This window comes from Trematomus bernacchii, unplaced genomic scaffold (genome assembly GCF_902827165.1).
Source record: "Trematomus bernacchii unplaced genomic scaffold, fTreBer1.1, whole genome shotgun sequence".
NCBI lineage: Eukaryota > Metazoa > Chordata > Actinopteri > Perciformes > Nototheniidae > Trematomus > Trematomus bernacchii.
In genome coordinates, this window is record NW_022987469.1 from 6,754 (window position 1) to 21,000 (window position 14,247).

At 39.9% G+C, this 14,247-nt stretch overlaps 1 protein-coding gene across 1 annotated transcript; it reads right to left on the reverse strand.

Moving 5' to 3' along the window:
- Nucleotides 1-2,247: 2,247 nt before the first annotated feature.
- Nucleotides 2,248-14,047, reverse strand: ccndbp1 (cyclin D-type binding-protein 1). The gene is made up of 11 exons (XM_034143508.1): nucleotides 13,920-14,047; nucleotides 13,196-13,255; nucleotides 12,384-12,463; nucleotides 10,753-10,834; nucleotides 10,080-10,176; nucleotides 9,602-9,675; nucleotides 9,197-9,273; nucleotides 8,510-8,760; nucleotides 4,325-4,385; nucleotides 2,874-2,920; nucleotides 2,248-2,625 (listed from the first exon to the last, which is right to left on the reverse strand). Exons 1-11 carry the CDS (start codon nucleotides 14,005-14,007, stop codon nucleotides 2,517-2,519), a joined length of 1,026 nt encoding a protein of 341 aa, XP_033999399.1. The 5' UTR covers nucleotides 14,008-14,047; the 3' UTR covers nucleotides 2,248-2,516.
- Nucleotides 14,048-14,247: the final 200 nt, after the last annotated feature.

Below are 14,247 nucleotides of genomic sequence, written 5' to 3' on the forward strand. Positions count from 1 at the left end.
TGCGCCAGAACTGCCTGCCGCCATCTTGGGAAATGGGCGTATAACCTTGACTTGATGGCGAATGATCTGTCGCCATGCCAACGGCATTTGATGACATCCCATAATACTCTTAGATGCGTTGATGGCTGCATCGTTACCAAACCTGTGACGTTTTGGGCCGTTTGGAGCATTTTCACTGAAGTTATGAGAAAACCGTGTTTCATGGCAAGCATTGTGTTGCCATGGCAACGGCATTTGAAGAAATCTCTAAACTGTCCCGCAGATGTCTTCACGGCTGGACTGTTAGCACACATGTGAAGTTTGAGCACTTTTTGAACATTTTCATAGGAGTTATAGCGACATCGTCTTTTATGGCGAGGGATGCGTTTCCATGGAAACGGCATATGATGAAACCCCATAATTGACGTAGAGCTGTTGAGGGCTGGACCGTTAACCATTATCTGAAGTGTGGTGCTGTTTTGACCCTTTTCATAGGCGTTACGACATCATCATGTTTTATGGCGAGGGATGCGTTTCCATGGCAACAGCCTATGGTGAGATCTCAGATTTGGCATAAAGCTGTTGAGGCATGGACCGGTGATATACAAGCGAAGTTTGGGGGATGATCAGACCGTGTCCATTGGAGTTACAGCGACATCGTGTTTAATGGCGAGGGATTTCCATGGAAACGGCATATGATGACACCCCATGATTGACGTAGATCTGTTGAGGGCAGGACCATTAACCATTATCTGAAGTCTGCTGCTCTGAGCATGTCAGTTGGAGTTATGACATCATCGTCTTCCATGACACAGGTGTTTATATTTGTGCTAACGACGTGTCCAGAGATCAAAGGTTTCCATGGTGATGTGCAGTAATCAGTGAGAGGAGAGCATTTTCATTGTTCTGAATGAGAGATACACCTCTTACATGTGAACGTTTTGTTGAAGAATCGTAACAGATATCGGTGAAATTTCAAAGCGTGAATCATGTCAAGGAACTTGAGCATCTGAAGTGTGCTTTTTGTGTACTTTCGGGTTAATAATGTGGCCTTTTTGGCAGATTAACTAAAGGTGTGCGGCTGCTGTGGTGGGGAAAGATGAGGCTGAACTTACAATGGGGTTTAATGGAGACATGTTGAAAGTTTTTGTCACTTCTTGCCCTCAAGAGGCATTTTGTTTAATTATTTTGCTTATTTTTATTTTTCAAGCTACGAGACGTTTTCCTACGTTTCTCATGAAAAGTTATGTCTCAGGAATGTAGGGTTTGGGAATTATGGCAGGTTTAAAAGAAAATATGAAGGCAAAATTAAATCTGTCCTCCACTCTAGCTGTGACATCACGCACTCTAAAATCTGAAGAAGGCCTCTTTACCAAGGTCTGAACAATGTTTAATATCCAGGGTTCTTACACCTTTTCCAAAGTCAAATTCAAGCACTTTTCAAGCAATTTCAAGGTGCATTTTCAAGCTTTTCAAGCATCTTACAGCTGTTGTAAATTACATATTTATATACACATACTTATACTCAAATGATTATTTCCCTACCTCACATTAAATCAGATGTTCTTTATGCTATAAACAACCAAATGTGTGTTTCGTAATAGCATTCTACATGAGGATGAAAAATTAAAGAAAAGAAACCTAGTTTAATATTTCAAAATGAGTGACCCATCTGTACGTAGACTGGGCATCCCATATAACCTGGCTGAGCCAATATAAAACAATCAGCCAAATAACTTTTCAATACATTATTGATTACTATTTTTGAGGTACTTTTAGGTTGGCAGTAAACATAAGTCAGAGGTAAATGGTGTACTTTTACTCCACTACATGTATTTAATACCTTTAGTTACTTTACAGATGTGGATGAATGATGTGAAATATAATCAAGTGTTAAATCAGACTTTAGTTCCACCTGGAGTAAATTCACAAGCTACTCCGTAGTATACAAAGTCATTCAAACTAGCTGCACCTTTACCAGCTTTGATAACACTTTCATGATCAATCATTATAAAACATATCATATATATTTATTAGGGATGCTCCGATCGCCAATTTTGGGGCCGAATGTGAAAAGTAATAGCCATCGATTCCCGACCGAGCTGGACGTTTTGATGTTTGAACGGAGTGGAAGAAGAAGAGGTGCAAAATAACCCGGCGGAATAATAAAGAATATTGTGCGTAGCATAACAAGTAGTTGGAATGCTGTGTGTGTGTCTATTTAGCAAGTAGATTAACTGTGAAGACATGACTATTGAAAAACAAATAGTTAATGTAAGGAGACAACTCCTCCCTTTTAATTCTTATTTGTTGTACACACGTCTTACACACATTAACACATGTTTAGAAATCCATACCTCTTATATTTCCTCACACACACACACACACACACACACACACACACACACACACACACACACACACACACACACACACACACACACACACACACACACACACACACACACACACACACACACACACACACACACACACACACACACACACACACACACACACACACACACACACACACACTAGCTGTCCTGCTGAAGGAGGTCTTTGGTTTTTTGCAGGTTGTGATCAACAGCTCCATCTAAGAACTGAACCCAGGTCAGCTGAGATTCCCCGCATACATGACTGCACCTGAACAGAGGGATACAAAAATTAATCAACATTATCTACAGACATAACAAATAAAATAATAATACTAAATGAAAAGATAATACAAATTAAGTTCATTTCTACTAGGCTTGAGATTTTTATCTTTAAAATTCCCATTTTATATCATGCATATTACACATGAAATACAGTCTGAGCAAAAGAATACTACATATTTACAAATATGAACTTCAAATATCAGAAGTATTATAATCACTAAACATTAATGTTACCTGATGATCCCAAGAACTTTCTTTAACAGTGCTCCCAATTTAGAAACCTGCAGAGAGAAAAGAAAAGTCCTTTATATGTTAATATCAATATTGAATGACACGTTTCATAATATTCCTAAATACTGTATATAAAGGGTAAAGACCACCTTTAACTGCTCTAAACATGCTCTTTTGAAATTTGCATATTTTACCAGGGTTTGTCTTAACCCTGTCAACAGAGTTTCGAGTTGTATGAAACTTTAAAAAGGTGCGGCTCAGCAACTCAAGCACACGCGTTGAGCACCAGGAAAAGAGCTTTATAACTGTAATGTGTTATTATTATTACTAAATAACTCTTTGTCTGTAACACACATCTGGTTTTCCTACAGTAAAACTTTAACACGAGTTGGACTGGTTTGACCTCTGTGTCCCTTTGATAAGGAGAAAAAGAGCTGCTGCTGATCTTAATCAACACATACAAAAAGTGAAGTTTTCTCTGGAACTAGAACAAATAGCTGCTTCGAATACCACCGACAAGGATAACTAAACAATGGGGACATTGGCTCAAGAAAGTGAAGCTGCTGTTCAAAAAAATAAAGGAGCCTTATATTGCTCATTTTCAGGTTCAAATTTGTATTTTGTGCCTCTACTGTGACATGTTCACATGCTTTAATGTTCAAAAAGCTCTTATTTATAAAAAAAATCCGCTTGCCGACAAAGACCTAAATGGACATATTAGTCATTTTTCTGTGGAGATGTGACTCGTCTGCACACCCGTCGCTGCTGGCAACACGACATTACATTTTTCACAATTGCAGAAACACAGTCAAGCCACAACAATGCCTGAGAAGAGCACAACATTTACATGGTTGTAATACAATATGGCAACACTTTTCCAGATTACTGGCATCATTTTGAGGTGATTTGAAATTAAACTAGATTCATTAAGCACTCATCATAGCAACAAAATATATTTTTTTAACCCTCAAACTTCTGGCTTTGTCTCATTAGTAACGCAAATAACCACCTCGTAGATAAATGCCTTCAGAAAACATGAAGTTGCAATTTACATCAGTACACATACTGCATACTGTATATCACAATATTACAGGCGTAATATGAACGTAATGAGGGTGTGTGTGAGTGAGTGTGTGTGTGTGTGTGTGTGCGTGCGTGTGTGTGAGAGAGTCTTGCATTGTCTTGTTCCATTGTCAAAAAATATCGCATTTTGATGATAAGAGAGAGATTACTGATTATTGACATGGCTGCCGCCTTGTCGTTAAGAACCCTTTGGTATATTGTAAGCCGAGGTCCATTTTTGATTAATAAAAAAAGCGTACTCGTAACACAAAACATGAGTAACTAGGATTAACACGTAGTGGTTTAATGCTTCAGACAATATACTATATACCATCAGAGATTGGCGTGACATTTTTATAATTACAGATGTTACAGGTGTGTGTGTGTCTTACATTGTCCTCTACTCCGCTATAGTCCATGGGTGGATAGAGACAGAGAGCCAGATCATCGACACTGAGGAGGAAACAGGAAGAGGCAGAGATTTGTTTGTGTGACTGTTTCATTATTGAAAAAAATGTTGATTGAGTTTGTTTAAAAAAAGAAAAGAAAAAAAGCGAATTGATCAAAAGCTGGCCAAAAGTTAAATGAAGATTGGTGTTGGGAAAATACAAAATCTACTCTTCTAATATCAGAGTAGCACATGATAACAAAGGCCCTACGTAGCTGTGTACGTAACAGGATGTATGATTACCTAGAAGAGCGTCAGGACTGTTTTAGGCATATAAAAAACGTTTTTGTCACAATAGTTGTCTATGTGACAAGGATTCACATGATGATTCAGACTCTATGGAGATAGACATATGACTGTCATGTTTATTGCTTACGTGGGCCTTAGCTAATGAACTTTGAACCAGTATTCTGCATCTTGTGACTGTAACACCCTCTCTTGTATATAAGCATCTCAAGGACACTACTCTGGGTACCATTTGTCCCACGCAGCCCTGTGTGTGATGACTACTTCCATTCTTGCAAGGATAATAAATACATGTATCCTGATATTGAAGACCAAGCTAACAGTTGGTTTTATTATTAACAGAGCAAATCAAACAGACCAAGGATTTTATGTAGCAGATTTGTGCTTTTATCCATTTGTCACTATGATAAGCATACATTGAAAATGTGCAAAAAACAATTCATAAAATACAAATAACTATACAAACTAGGGCTGTCAGTCGATTAAAATATTTAATCGCATGATGTCCATAGTTAATCGCACATTTTTTATCTGTTCTAAATGTACCTTAGAGGAATATTTTTTAAGTTTTTAATTTGGACAAATGTTTGTTTATTATCATTGGAACAATGACAAATATTCTCCTGAATATTCTCAACACAACAACCTGGACCCTCTCTCTCTCTCTCTTACACTCTCTCCCAACCCTGTGTACTTCTTTGCACTGAGCCAGTTGCTCAAACAGACAAGCCTGTTTACAGTTGTCGGCGAAATGCCGCTCCTCTGTCTTCATAACAGTCAAAGCATGAGACTGAAGTTCCCACTGTGGGTCCAAATAATGCGCTGTGATGTGCAGTCGACACGTTGGATGCGATCCGAATTATCTAACACAGCCCCTCGTCGTCCACAATGTTAAGCTGTAGCCACCCATTTAGCTATCGCTGTCAGGGCTCGACAGTAACAGTTGCCAGGTTGCCATTGGCAACCATTCAGAAAAAATGTCAACCACTTCTTGGCCTTTGGTTGCCATCAGTGGCAACCACTTTTTAACATAAAGAAATGAGGACAGCAAACAGCAAAATGTGCACCCCAAAATAGATAAATGTTAATTATTCGTTGTATTAAGAGTGATATTTAATTATTGTTGTGACCAGTCGGAACTTGAGACTTAAAGTGGACCTATCATGCTATATTTGAATAATATATTGTAGGGCCATACCTATAAGGTATATTTATAAGTTTTCTTTTTCAAAATACCAAACAGATCATGCATTTTAGCCATGCCTCATTTCGCTCTCCTCCACCCTGTCTTTGCATGCGCTGCAGCTGACCACGCCCCCCTGCAAAGGAGGGGGCCGAGTTGCGAGCGTCGTGTTACCATGCTGTTGCCATGCCACGGCAACCTCTCATTCCCCTGATAGGTCAGCTCCTCCGTCCTGACGTCAGAGAAATGTTCAAATCTGGATCAGTTTTTATCAGATCCGTTGCAGCCCCGTTTTTAGAGATTTGGGTATGGAGGAAAATAGAGAGGGTTGTGTTTTCTGACACTTGTGGCGCAGTTCCATTGCAGCGCGGAGCTCGCTTTAAGCGTGCCGTGTCGTGCCGTCCCCTTTTTTGGTTGTGCTTCCACTAGGCCAATTACCGGCGCGGCACGGCGCGGGGCCACTTTTTCACCTCTTTTCTGGCCCTAGAAAATTGTGGTTCTATCGGGGCCAACAAACAGGGCTGAGTCGGGCTGAGTATGCTAAACTAGAGAGAGGAGCGCTGGCAAGAGGGCTAGAACTACAACAAGATGGACATATTTGACCGTGATTTAATTGTAATACACGTTTCAAAATGATGCCGAAGTAACAACATACTGATACCGGTTAGTAAAAACCATGAATTAATGCTTTGTCAAGTCTGCAGACAGACGGCAGGCGAAAAACCTTTTAAAATTCGTGTTTTTCTAGATGGAGATTGGCTAAGCTAACGCAGTATATGCCCCGACCGTCCACACTCACAACAACGGCCTATACAGACATAAATAAAGCAGCGACTGTATTCACCATGACACAGGCAGTCTGTGGTGTGTACTTGTTTAACTTTTGTCGAGTTTCTGAACATATATAAGGAGCTGTGAGCTCTGAGTGCTAACAGCTAACGGCTGTGTTGTGTTTCTGGATTTCTCATTGAAGATGACGTCACGGCTCCGCCTACACTGCGTTACTATAGTAACTACCCCAGTTCCTAAACTGTAATGGAAGCGCAGCATGAAGTGAGTCGGCCCTGTTAAGGCCCAACGCGGCCAAGCCGTACCGAGCCGTACCGAGTGTGGCCGAGGCCGACCGTGTAGTGGAAATGCGCCATTAGTGAGTTCCCTGGAACACCGGGGACACATATTCATGTATAAAAGACGTACAAAAGTGCATTTTGCATGATAGGTCCCCTTTAAGTTGCACGTGCATTGGTGTGATTACGGAGCCAGAAAGCGATTCACGTTTACTCGCGTGCGCGGTGCGCCGTGTGTTTGTTTTACAAAAAATGGCAAAGCAAATTAAGTTGTTTGACTGTGGGGTAAAAAGTTCGGCCAAGCCGTCAACATCTCAAACGAATGTTCAAAGTGACTCAACTGATAAAGCGCAAAGGGGAACCCGAACGAAAAGCAAAGAGGAAATGGGTAAAGTCTTGGGAGGCGAAACATTCTGCTCCGTTGTCCATTCACTTCCGGTAAAAGTTCCTTCAAAATAAGAGTCCTGATCTTATTACTACCAAAATTAAAGTGCAAAACGAAACTTTACCATAGGAACATATTGGCATACAAATATAATCACTTCTATAAAAAGGTAACACATTTTAAATATAGTTAGACATATTAAAGGTAATTTACAGCATTAATAATTCATATCTAATTCTTAACTGAATGGTTTTCATTTATTTAACATTAGACATTTATTAGTCTGGCCAATCCAAGACTTCAATGCTGAAGGGCCAGTGGATCTATGGTGGGGATCAGCACAAAGGTCAAGACAACCCACATTTGAAAGGGAGACAACGGATGACCAAGAAACTAGTGACTTGCTCAATTCATTTGTGAGGGATCTGTGAAGAACATGACAACAGCTGCACTACTGGGATTTTGTATACCAGCAATTGAGGGTGGACAAGTTTACTACCACTTAAGTTTCAAATAATTGTGTTAATTACTTATTGTAAAGCATTTGAACATTCTTTTGTGTCACATGTTCATTATTAAGTTGATGTATAACTGTATAGTATCTTAATTATTTAAGATATAAGGTGACTAAAAATGGCAACCGTATTTTCAGTTTTGGCAACCAAAAGCTGATGCCTGGTTGCCAACCTGGCAACCACTTTTAAAAGATAGCGTTGAGCCCTGGCTGTTGTTGTCCAGGCGTCCCCCCGGCTTTCAAGCGTGGTCTGCCGCAAGCGAGCGGCAGGAGCGGGGCTGTCAGCATCAGCTGTGTGCTTGGCTTGCTGTTTAAAACACCTTTTTTTGTATCCATATCTCTCGCTAGAATCTCCCACCATCCAACTAACAACAACAACAACGTCAAGCCTTTGGGCTCTGAAACTACGGGGCGGGCCGAGGACAAATACACATGCTTTAATCGCATGTTAAAATAATTTGTGGCGTTAAAAAATGTTTGCGTTAACGCATTACCTTGAGAGCCCTAATACAAACATAAAAATGTAAGTTGATATGGCAATGAAATATAACATATAAAAAAAAAAAACGACACTGTTTCCCACCGCACAGTGTGTGTGTGTTTCCCACCGCACAGTGTGTGTGTGTGTGTGTGTGTGTGTGTGTGTGTGTGTGTGTGTGTGTGTGTGTGTGTGTGTGTGTGTGTGTGTGTGTGTGTGTGTGTGTGTGTGTGTGTGTGTGTGTGTGTGTTCCTACCCAGGACTGAGTTCCTTGGTGATATCGGCCAGGTCGTCGAGCTGAGCCACGTTTTGAGGCGTGGAGACGTCCCCGTGGGTTTTGACGGCAGACGTCAGTTTCCTCAGGCACGCCGCGGACGCCTTCATGAGGCCCTGACACGGACCAATCACACGGCGGTCCTTCTCCGACCAATAGGTGTCCTGGTTTCCTCGAGGCTCCTGGTCATCGTCCAGGACGTCACTGAAGGGGTCCTGAACCTCCGATAACGCCTGAGGGGGGAGGTATTCAGTGTACTGGAGTAGTATACAGTTACAGTGAATGTAAATACTCATGTGAAGTCATTCAAAATGTATTTGAGGTCTGTTGTATGGCTTTAAAGTGAAAGAAATACTCAGATATTTTGACTTACATTCCAAAATGTTACACTTTATGAATAATGGCTACTTTCAGAATATTATATATTCAATTACTTGATTATTATTATTATTATTATTATTGATGCATGATGTTACTATGATTCTTCTCCCACCTGCTCCTGTGTATTATAAAAGTGAAATTGACCTCATGCGCTGTGGGATCCCCGAAAATATCTGCCTCCAGTGTGTGTGTGAGTGTGTGAGTGTGTGAGTGTGTGAGTGTGTGAGTGTGTGAGTGTGTGAGTGTGTGAGTGTGTGAGTGTGTGAGTGTGTGAGTGTGTGCGTGTACCTGTTCAATTTCCTCTATGGCATCTTTAACAACTCCAATCTGAGCGGACAGAACCACCAACAGAGCTGCCTTATTATCTGCAGAATATAAAAACATTTCCATCACAAAGCTTGAAATTGAAAAACTGCCAAGAAACAGACAACTAGTTGTGATTCCCTGTAAATGATTCAACATAATGACAGTAGAAGCATGTCGACATACATTTGACAATATTCATGTTTTATGTAACTGTGGTGGAATTTAAATGCTATGTTTTGCTAGACAGAACATGAAGACAATAACACTTGTATATTAAATTGAGTTTAACTTAAGAAAACTAACTATTAATACAATTATTTCAAATGGATCAAGTTAAAACTGTCTTAAGTAGATGATTTTTTTTGTAATCCTGTTCAGACTACTGACCTCGGGGCAGCTGGGTAAAGCTGTCGCAGACAGACCAGACGCCTCCGGTTGAAGTTAACTGTTCATGAGACAGACTGAAGGAAGGGAGGAAGAGATTGGGAGGAATTTAAATTAAATGAAAAGAGGGATACAAAACAGAGTAGCTGAAAACACAACTGTAATACTCCTGGACCCAGTGACTTAAACTTCAATATTTTATGTTTTTTATTATCTTAAATCAAAGTGCATTTAATGTGTGTGTTAGTATGCCAGCTAATTAACATAAATGCATAAGTGTATCATTTAATATTTACAATAGGCGGTTAATTTATACTAATTCAGTTCCATAACTAAAATAAGAAATGTTGTAAGAGGTCTGTTAAGGACTAAGAACTGAAAAAATGTTTGCAATAATAATAAACTACTGATTAAAATGTTAAAGTTATTATGGAAACACCAGTGTAACTATGATATTTGAAATGAATATGTGTGTGTGTACCTCTGTAGTGGGGAGCTCAGTATGACCGCCACCAGCTGTGTGACTCCCTCCAACACATCGACTGTGGCGTCTCTCACCTGTCGTCGCAGACTCACACCTGAGGATACACAAACACGCAGAGGACACACACAGAGGACACACACAGAGGACACACACACAGAAGGGATAGAATATTTAGATACATTTTTTTTTTTTTTATATATATATATTTATGGCAGTTTGTTTTTCCAACACAAGATGACACAAATAAATAAAAATAAAGTGAGTATCAAAGCAGGTATACAAGAAGCTTCTCGTCATCCAGTCGTTCATGTTAGTAGTGGGGTAGTGGTGGTCTAATGTATAGTGAGGTGGGCTGAAGATCGGAAGGTTGTGAGTTCAAATCCCGCCAGGAACATCACCACTAGTGTGCCCTTGAGCAAGGCACTTAGCCCTTAGTTATTCCAGGGAGAATGTCCCTGTAATTGGTAATTGTAAGTCGCTTTGGATAAAAGCGTCAGCTAAATTAAATGTAATGTTAACTCTTAAATCAATCCCTATTCAAACCAGACTGGATGGAACATGAATGACCTGAATGTATAGAGGAAATGTTATGAAGTAAACGATCATCAGCATAAACAGAGGGATCGTGTTGTTCTTCTGAACGGATTCCTGATTGTTCTGGTGGGTTTACCTTGGCTCTTGGGCAGCCAGTAATACACTGTGGACAGAGAGAGGACACTCTTCAGGATCCACTCTGACAACTTCTCTCCATCCTGCAGAGAGAAAGGACAGGTCGATTTAGAGAGAGGAAAATGAATGTTGGGGGCGGCAGTAGCTCAGTCTGTAGAGACTTGGCTTGAGAACCGAAGGGTCGTTGGTTTAAGATCGGACTAAAAATAGGTAGCTGGAGGGGTGCCAGTTTGCCTTCTGGGTACCGAATTTGAATGTGTGTGTACCCCGGCCTATGCGTGTAATTGTAAAACAACACTAGGGGTAGACCGATAATCGGCCTGGCCGATATTCCGCATTTGACCGATTATCGGTATCGGCCTTTTTTTGATCAAATTGCTGATAAAACTTTGGCTCTGATGCGGCCGTTTCTCTGGCTGCAGTCACCACTCTAGTCTGTGTACACGAGCAATGTCCCGCCCACAGCGCTATCTGATAGGCTATTACTGAAGTGTCAATCACACTGAAGATTTTCCGGGCGGGAGCCAGCCAGAGAGGCGGGACCTTCTCAGATTACAGGCAGGTGCGAAAGAACGCAGACACAGACTGAAGCAAGCAGCAGCGCTGAGCGGCAGAGCCATACATGTGTTTCGAAGGTAAGTCAGTTGAAAGCCGAAGTTCAATAAACATCCCAATCCCCTATGCTGAAGTTGCAAAAACACCACGATCTTATGATCCAATTCTATCAGTTTCCCAGTTACACAGGGACACGGGAAGTCAGTCAGAGTTGGGGGTGCGTGCAGCGTCTCGCAGCGGAGTAACTGTGGTGCGGAGGGGGGGGGGCTGCGAGTGGAGCCTCGCAGTTTTTCAGGTTGATATGTGAAGCTCATTAGCTAGCCAACATGTATCTAGCAAATGTTTAGCAAAATATTAGAAGTGAGGCTACTAGACTAACGTTAGGTCTACTGTAATAGCCTCACTTTTAATATTTTGCAAAACATTAGCTAGCACTAGTGTTTTGCCGTTGCTAGCAGCTTATTGGGATTTTATGCTAGATAGACAGGCATTGTTTTGATATAATAAATTAAGCATTATTGTTAGTTAAGCATGTCAGCCTGCAGCCCCACTTTTAACTCTCTGTCTCTCTCCAACTCATTGCAGATGGCTGCACTAAAGAAAAGGGCACAGAGAGGAAACCAGTTGTAAGATGTTTAAAAGTTAATTAAACATAATATATGCTTAAATGCATTTCAAAGAAGTTGTGTTGGAGTTTGTGTTATTCTACATTTTGACACCAAGATTTTCTGATTCTACTGCAAATGTATATCGGTTCCAAATATCGGTTATCGGTCTCCTTGATTACTAATAATCGGTATCGGCCTTGAAAAAGCCATATCGGTCGATCCCTAAACAACACCAATGTGAAAAAAAGAATTGCCTCTCGAGATTAATAAAGGTGATCTAAATCCTTAAGGTACTGCCCATTATATCCATAACTACAACTGTAAAGTGTTTTATTATTTCTTGATCGGTCATAAACATGGTGATGACGTTGGAGCTTCATTCAGTACCTCTAATCCAAGCTTTGACTGTAAAACAAAAAAAGGAAGAAAAAAAGACATTTGGTACAGCCCCACCCAGAAATGATCTGACCTGTTGTGATGGCAGCGGTGGTTTGGAGAATGCCACGCTGAGTTTAGTGGCTTCCTGCGACACCGCCTTCACCGCCTGGTCTGAGGACAGGAGACACAGTTACAGCACAATAAAACTCTCCCAACACATGAGTGGGCTGCATCCTGACCATTCAATTCATATTGGTAGGTAAATATTTGCCACACAATCCTGAAGTCAGAGCCATAATGAACTCAAAGTCTATATTAAGAGTAATAATATGTGTTTGATGGAATGGTAATCTTTCATTTAAATGGAACATTTCTATTTTGGTATTAATTTAAGTGACGAGCTGGGTTATGACAACCAATGAAACAGAACAGTTTTTTGACCGTGATCTAAGAGTGCAAATTATAGTGTATACAGTCCAAAATATATTTTGAGTTTGTTTTTTTACGGGTAATTTTCAGAGTTTTTTTTAAAGTCGAGATATGTTGTTAATAAAATACAATTGTATCTAAGACCTGTGGCTGCTTATTATTTTGGATTGTGTGTCGTCGTCCCTGCTCTATAGTGGCTTTATGGAAAGCTACAGTACCTGTGTGTTGGCAACATCCCCCTATCTAAATAAATAAATACAAAAAAGAATCACCAATGAGCCTGTTATTTAATATTAAACTCATAAAAATATTATATGAAAACATTTTTTAAATATATGATACGTAACGGGTGATATCAGAAAAAGTCATCAAGGATAACAAAATGGGAAATGTTGCTAGAGAGGGTCTTAATGGCAGCTGAACAGGGAGCCATCATATTATGGATGACGGTCATAATAATAAACCAAACCCAACTCAGAGTGTCCCAGAAGTTGGAGAGGTCAAACGCTCCATCGGACTCATTGGATTCTCCATCTGAGGAAGAAAATAGTAATAGTTTGGTACAAATCTTCCCTTTTCAAGATAAATTGGCAAATTGCCATACCCAATTCCCAAAGAAAAAAAACCTTTTAAATTTAAAGACTGATTTTGTTATTTACTTTTGCAGTCTTAAATGAATGAAAAATAAAAAAGTCTTACCCTTCATGTGTTTTTCTATGCATACATTTTAATTTGTAAAGTACAGTTTTTAGACAAATGTAGTGAAGTAATAACACAATATTTCCCTCTGAAATGTAACCGAGTTGAAGTAGAAATTGGCATGAAATTGAAGTAAAGCACAAATACCTTAAATTGGTAGCCTACTTACTCCCCCAACTTAATTAACTGACAACTTGAATATTTATGTCAAGCTGCTACAAAGACTTAAGAAGAACATTTGACAACTTGATAACAGTTAAGCATACAAGCAAGAAGGCATACAACTGAATTTATAAAATGTTTAAAACATGTATCCATGCGGAGAAACCGAGCCCAGCATACATTATAATGTTTGCATGTAATGAAAAAAATAAGCGTTTATATGTAGAATATTTAGAGCTACGGTTAGCACGTTTAGCTTGAGCATGCTAGCTATATTAGCTCTGTCTAAAGGCCGTTAACTTTGTGCGCTGCGTCATTTCTAAAGCGTCATATTTACCTCTGACTCGGTCTCTCATACACTGGATGGAGTTCAGTAGATTTCGTAAAGGCACAGACACATTTCCAACTGAATTATCAGCACTCATGTCATCAAAGTTTTTTTAACAGCGTGATACATGCGTGTTGTGGAACTACAGAAGAGCAGTATTTTGATCCAGGGACCATTCTAGATGAAGCACCGACACTGCAGTCTGAGAAAAACACGCTTTTGCGACACCTAGTGGTGAAACAGGAATACTGCAAGAAGAAGGCATTACTTAAAATACACGTTTTTTCATTATTCAAACTACCTAAAATATTGTGTTTTAAGAAACCGTTTTAAATAT

Excerpts from the sequence above, each read along its gene's own strand:
- ccndbp1 (XM_034143508.1), bottom strand. The coding sequence starts at position 14,007 with ATGAGTGCTGATAATTCAGTTGGAAATGTGTCTGTGCCTTTACGAAAT. Across the intron at positions 2,921-4,324 it reads ATAGCGGAGTAGAGGACAAT|GTTTCTAAATTGGGAGCACT; the intron begins GTAAGACACACA and ends TTCTCTCTGCAG. Across the intron at positions 2,626-2,873 it reads AAAGTTCTTGGGATCATCAG|GTGCAGTCATGTATGCGGGG; the intron begins GTAACATTAATG and ends CCCTCTGTTCAG.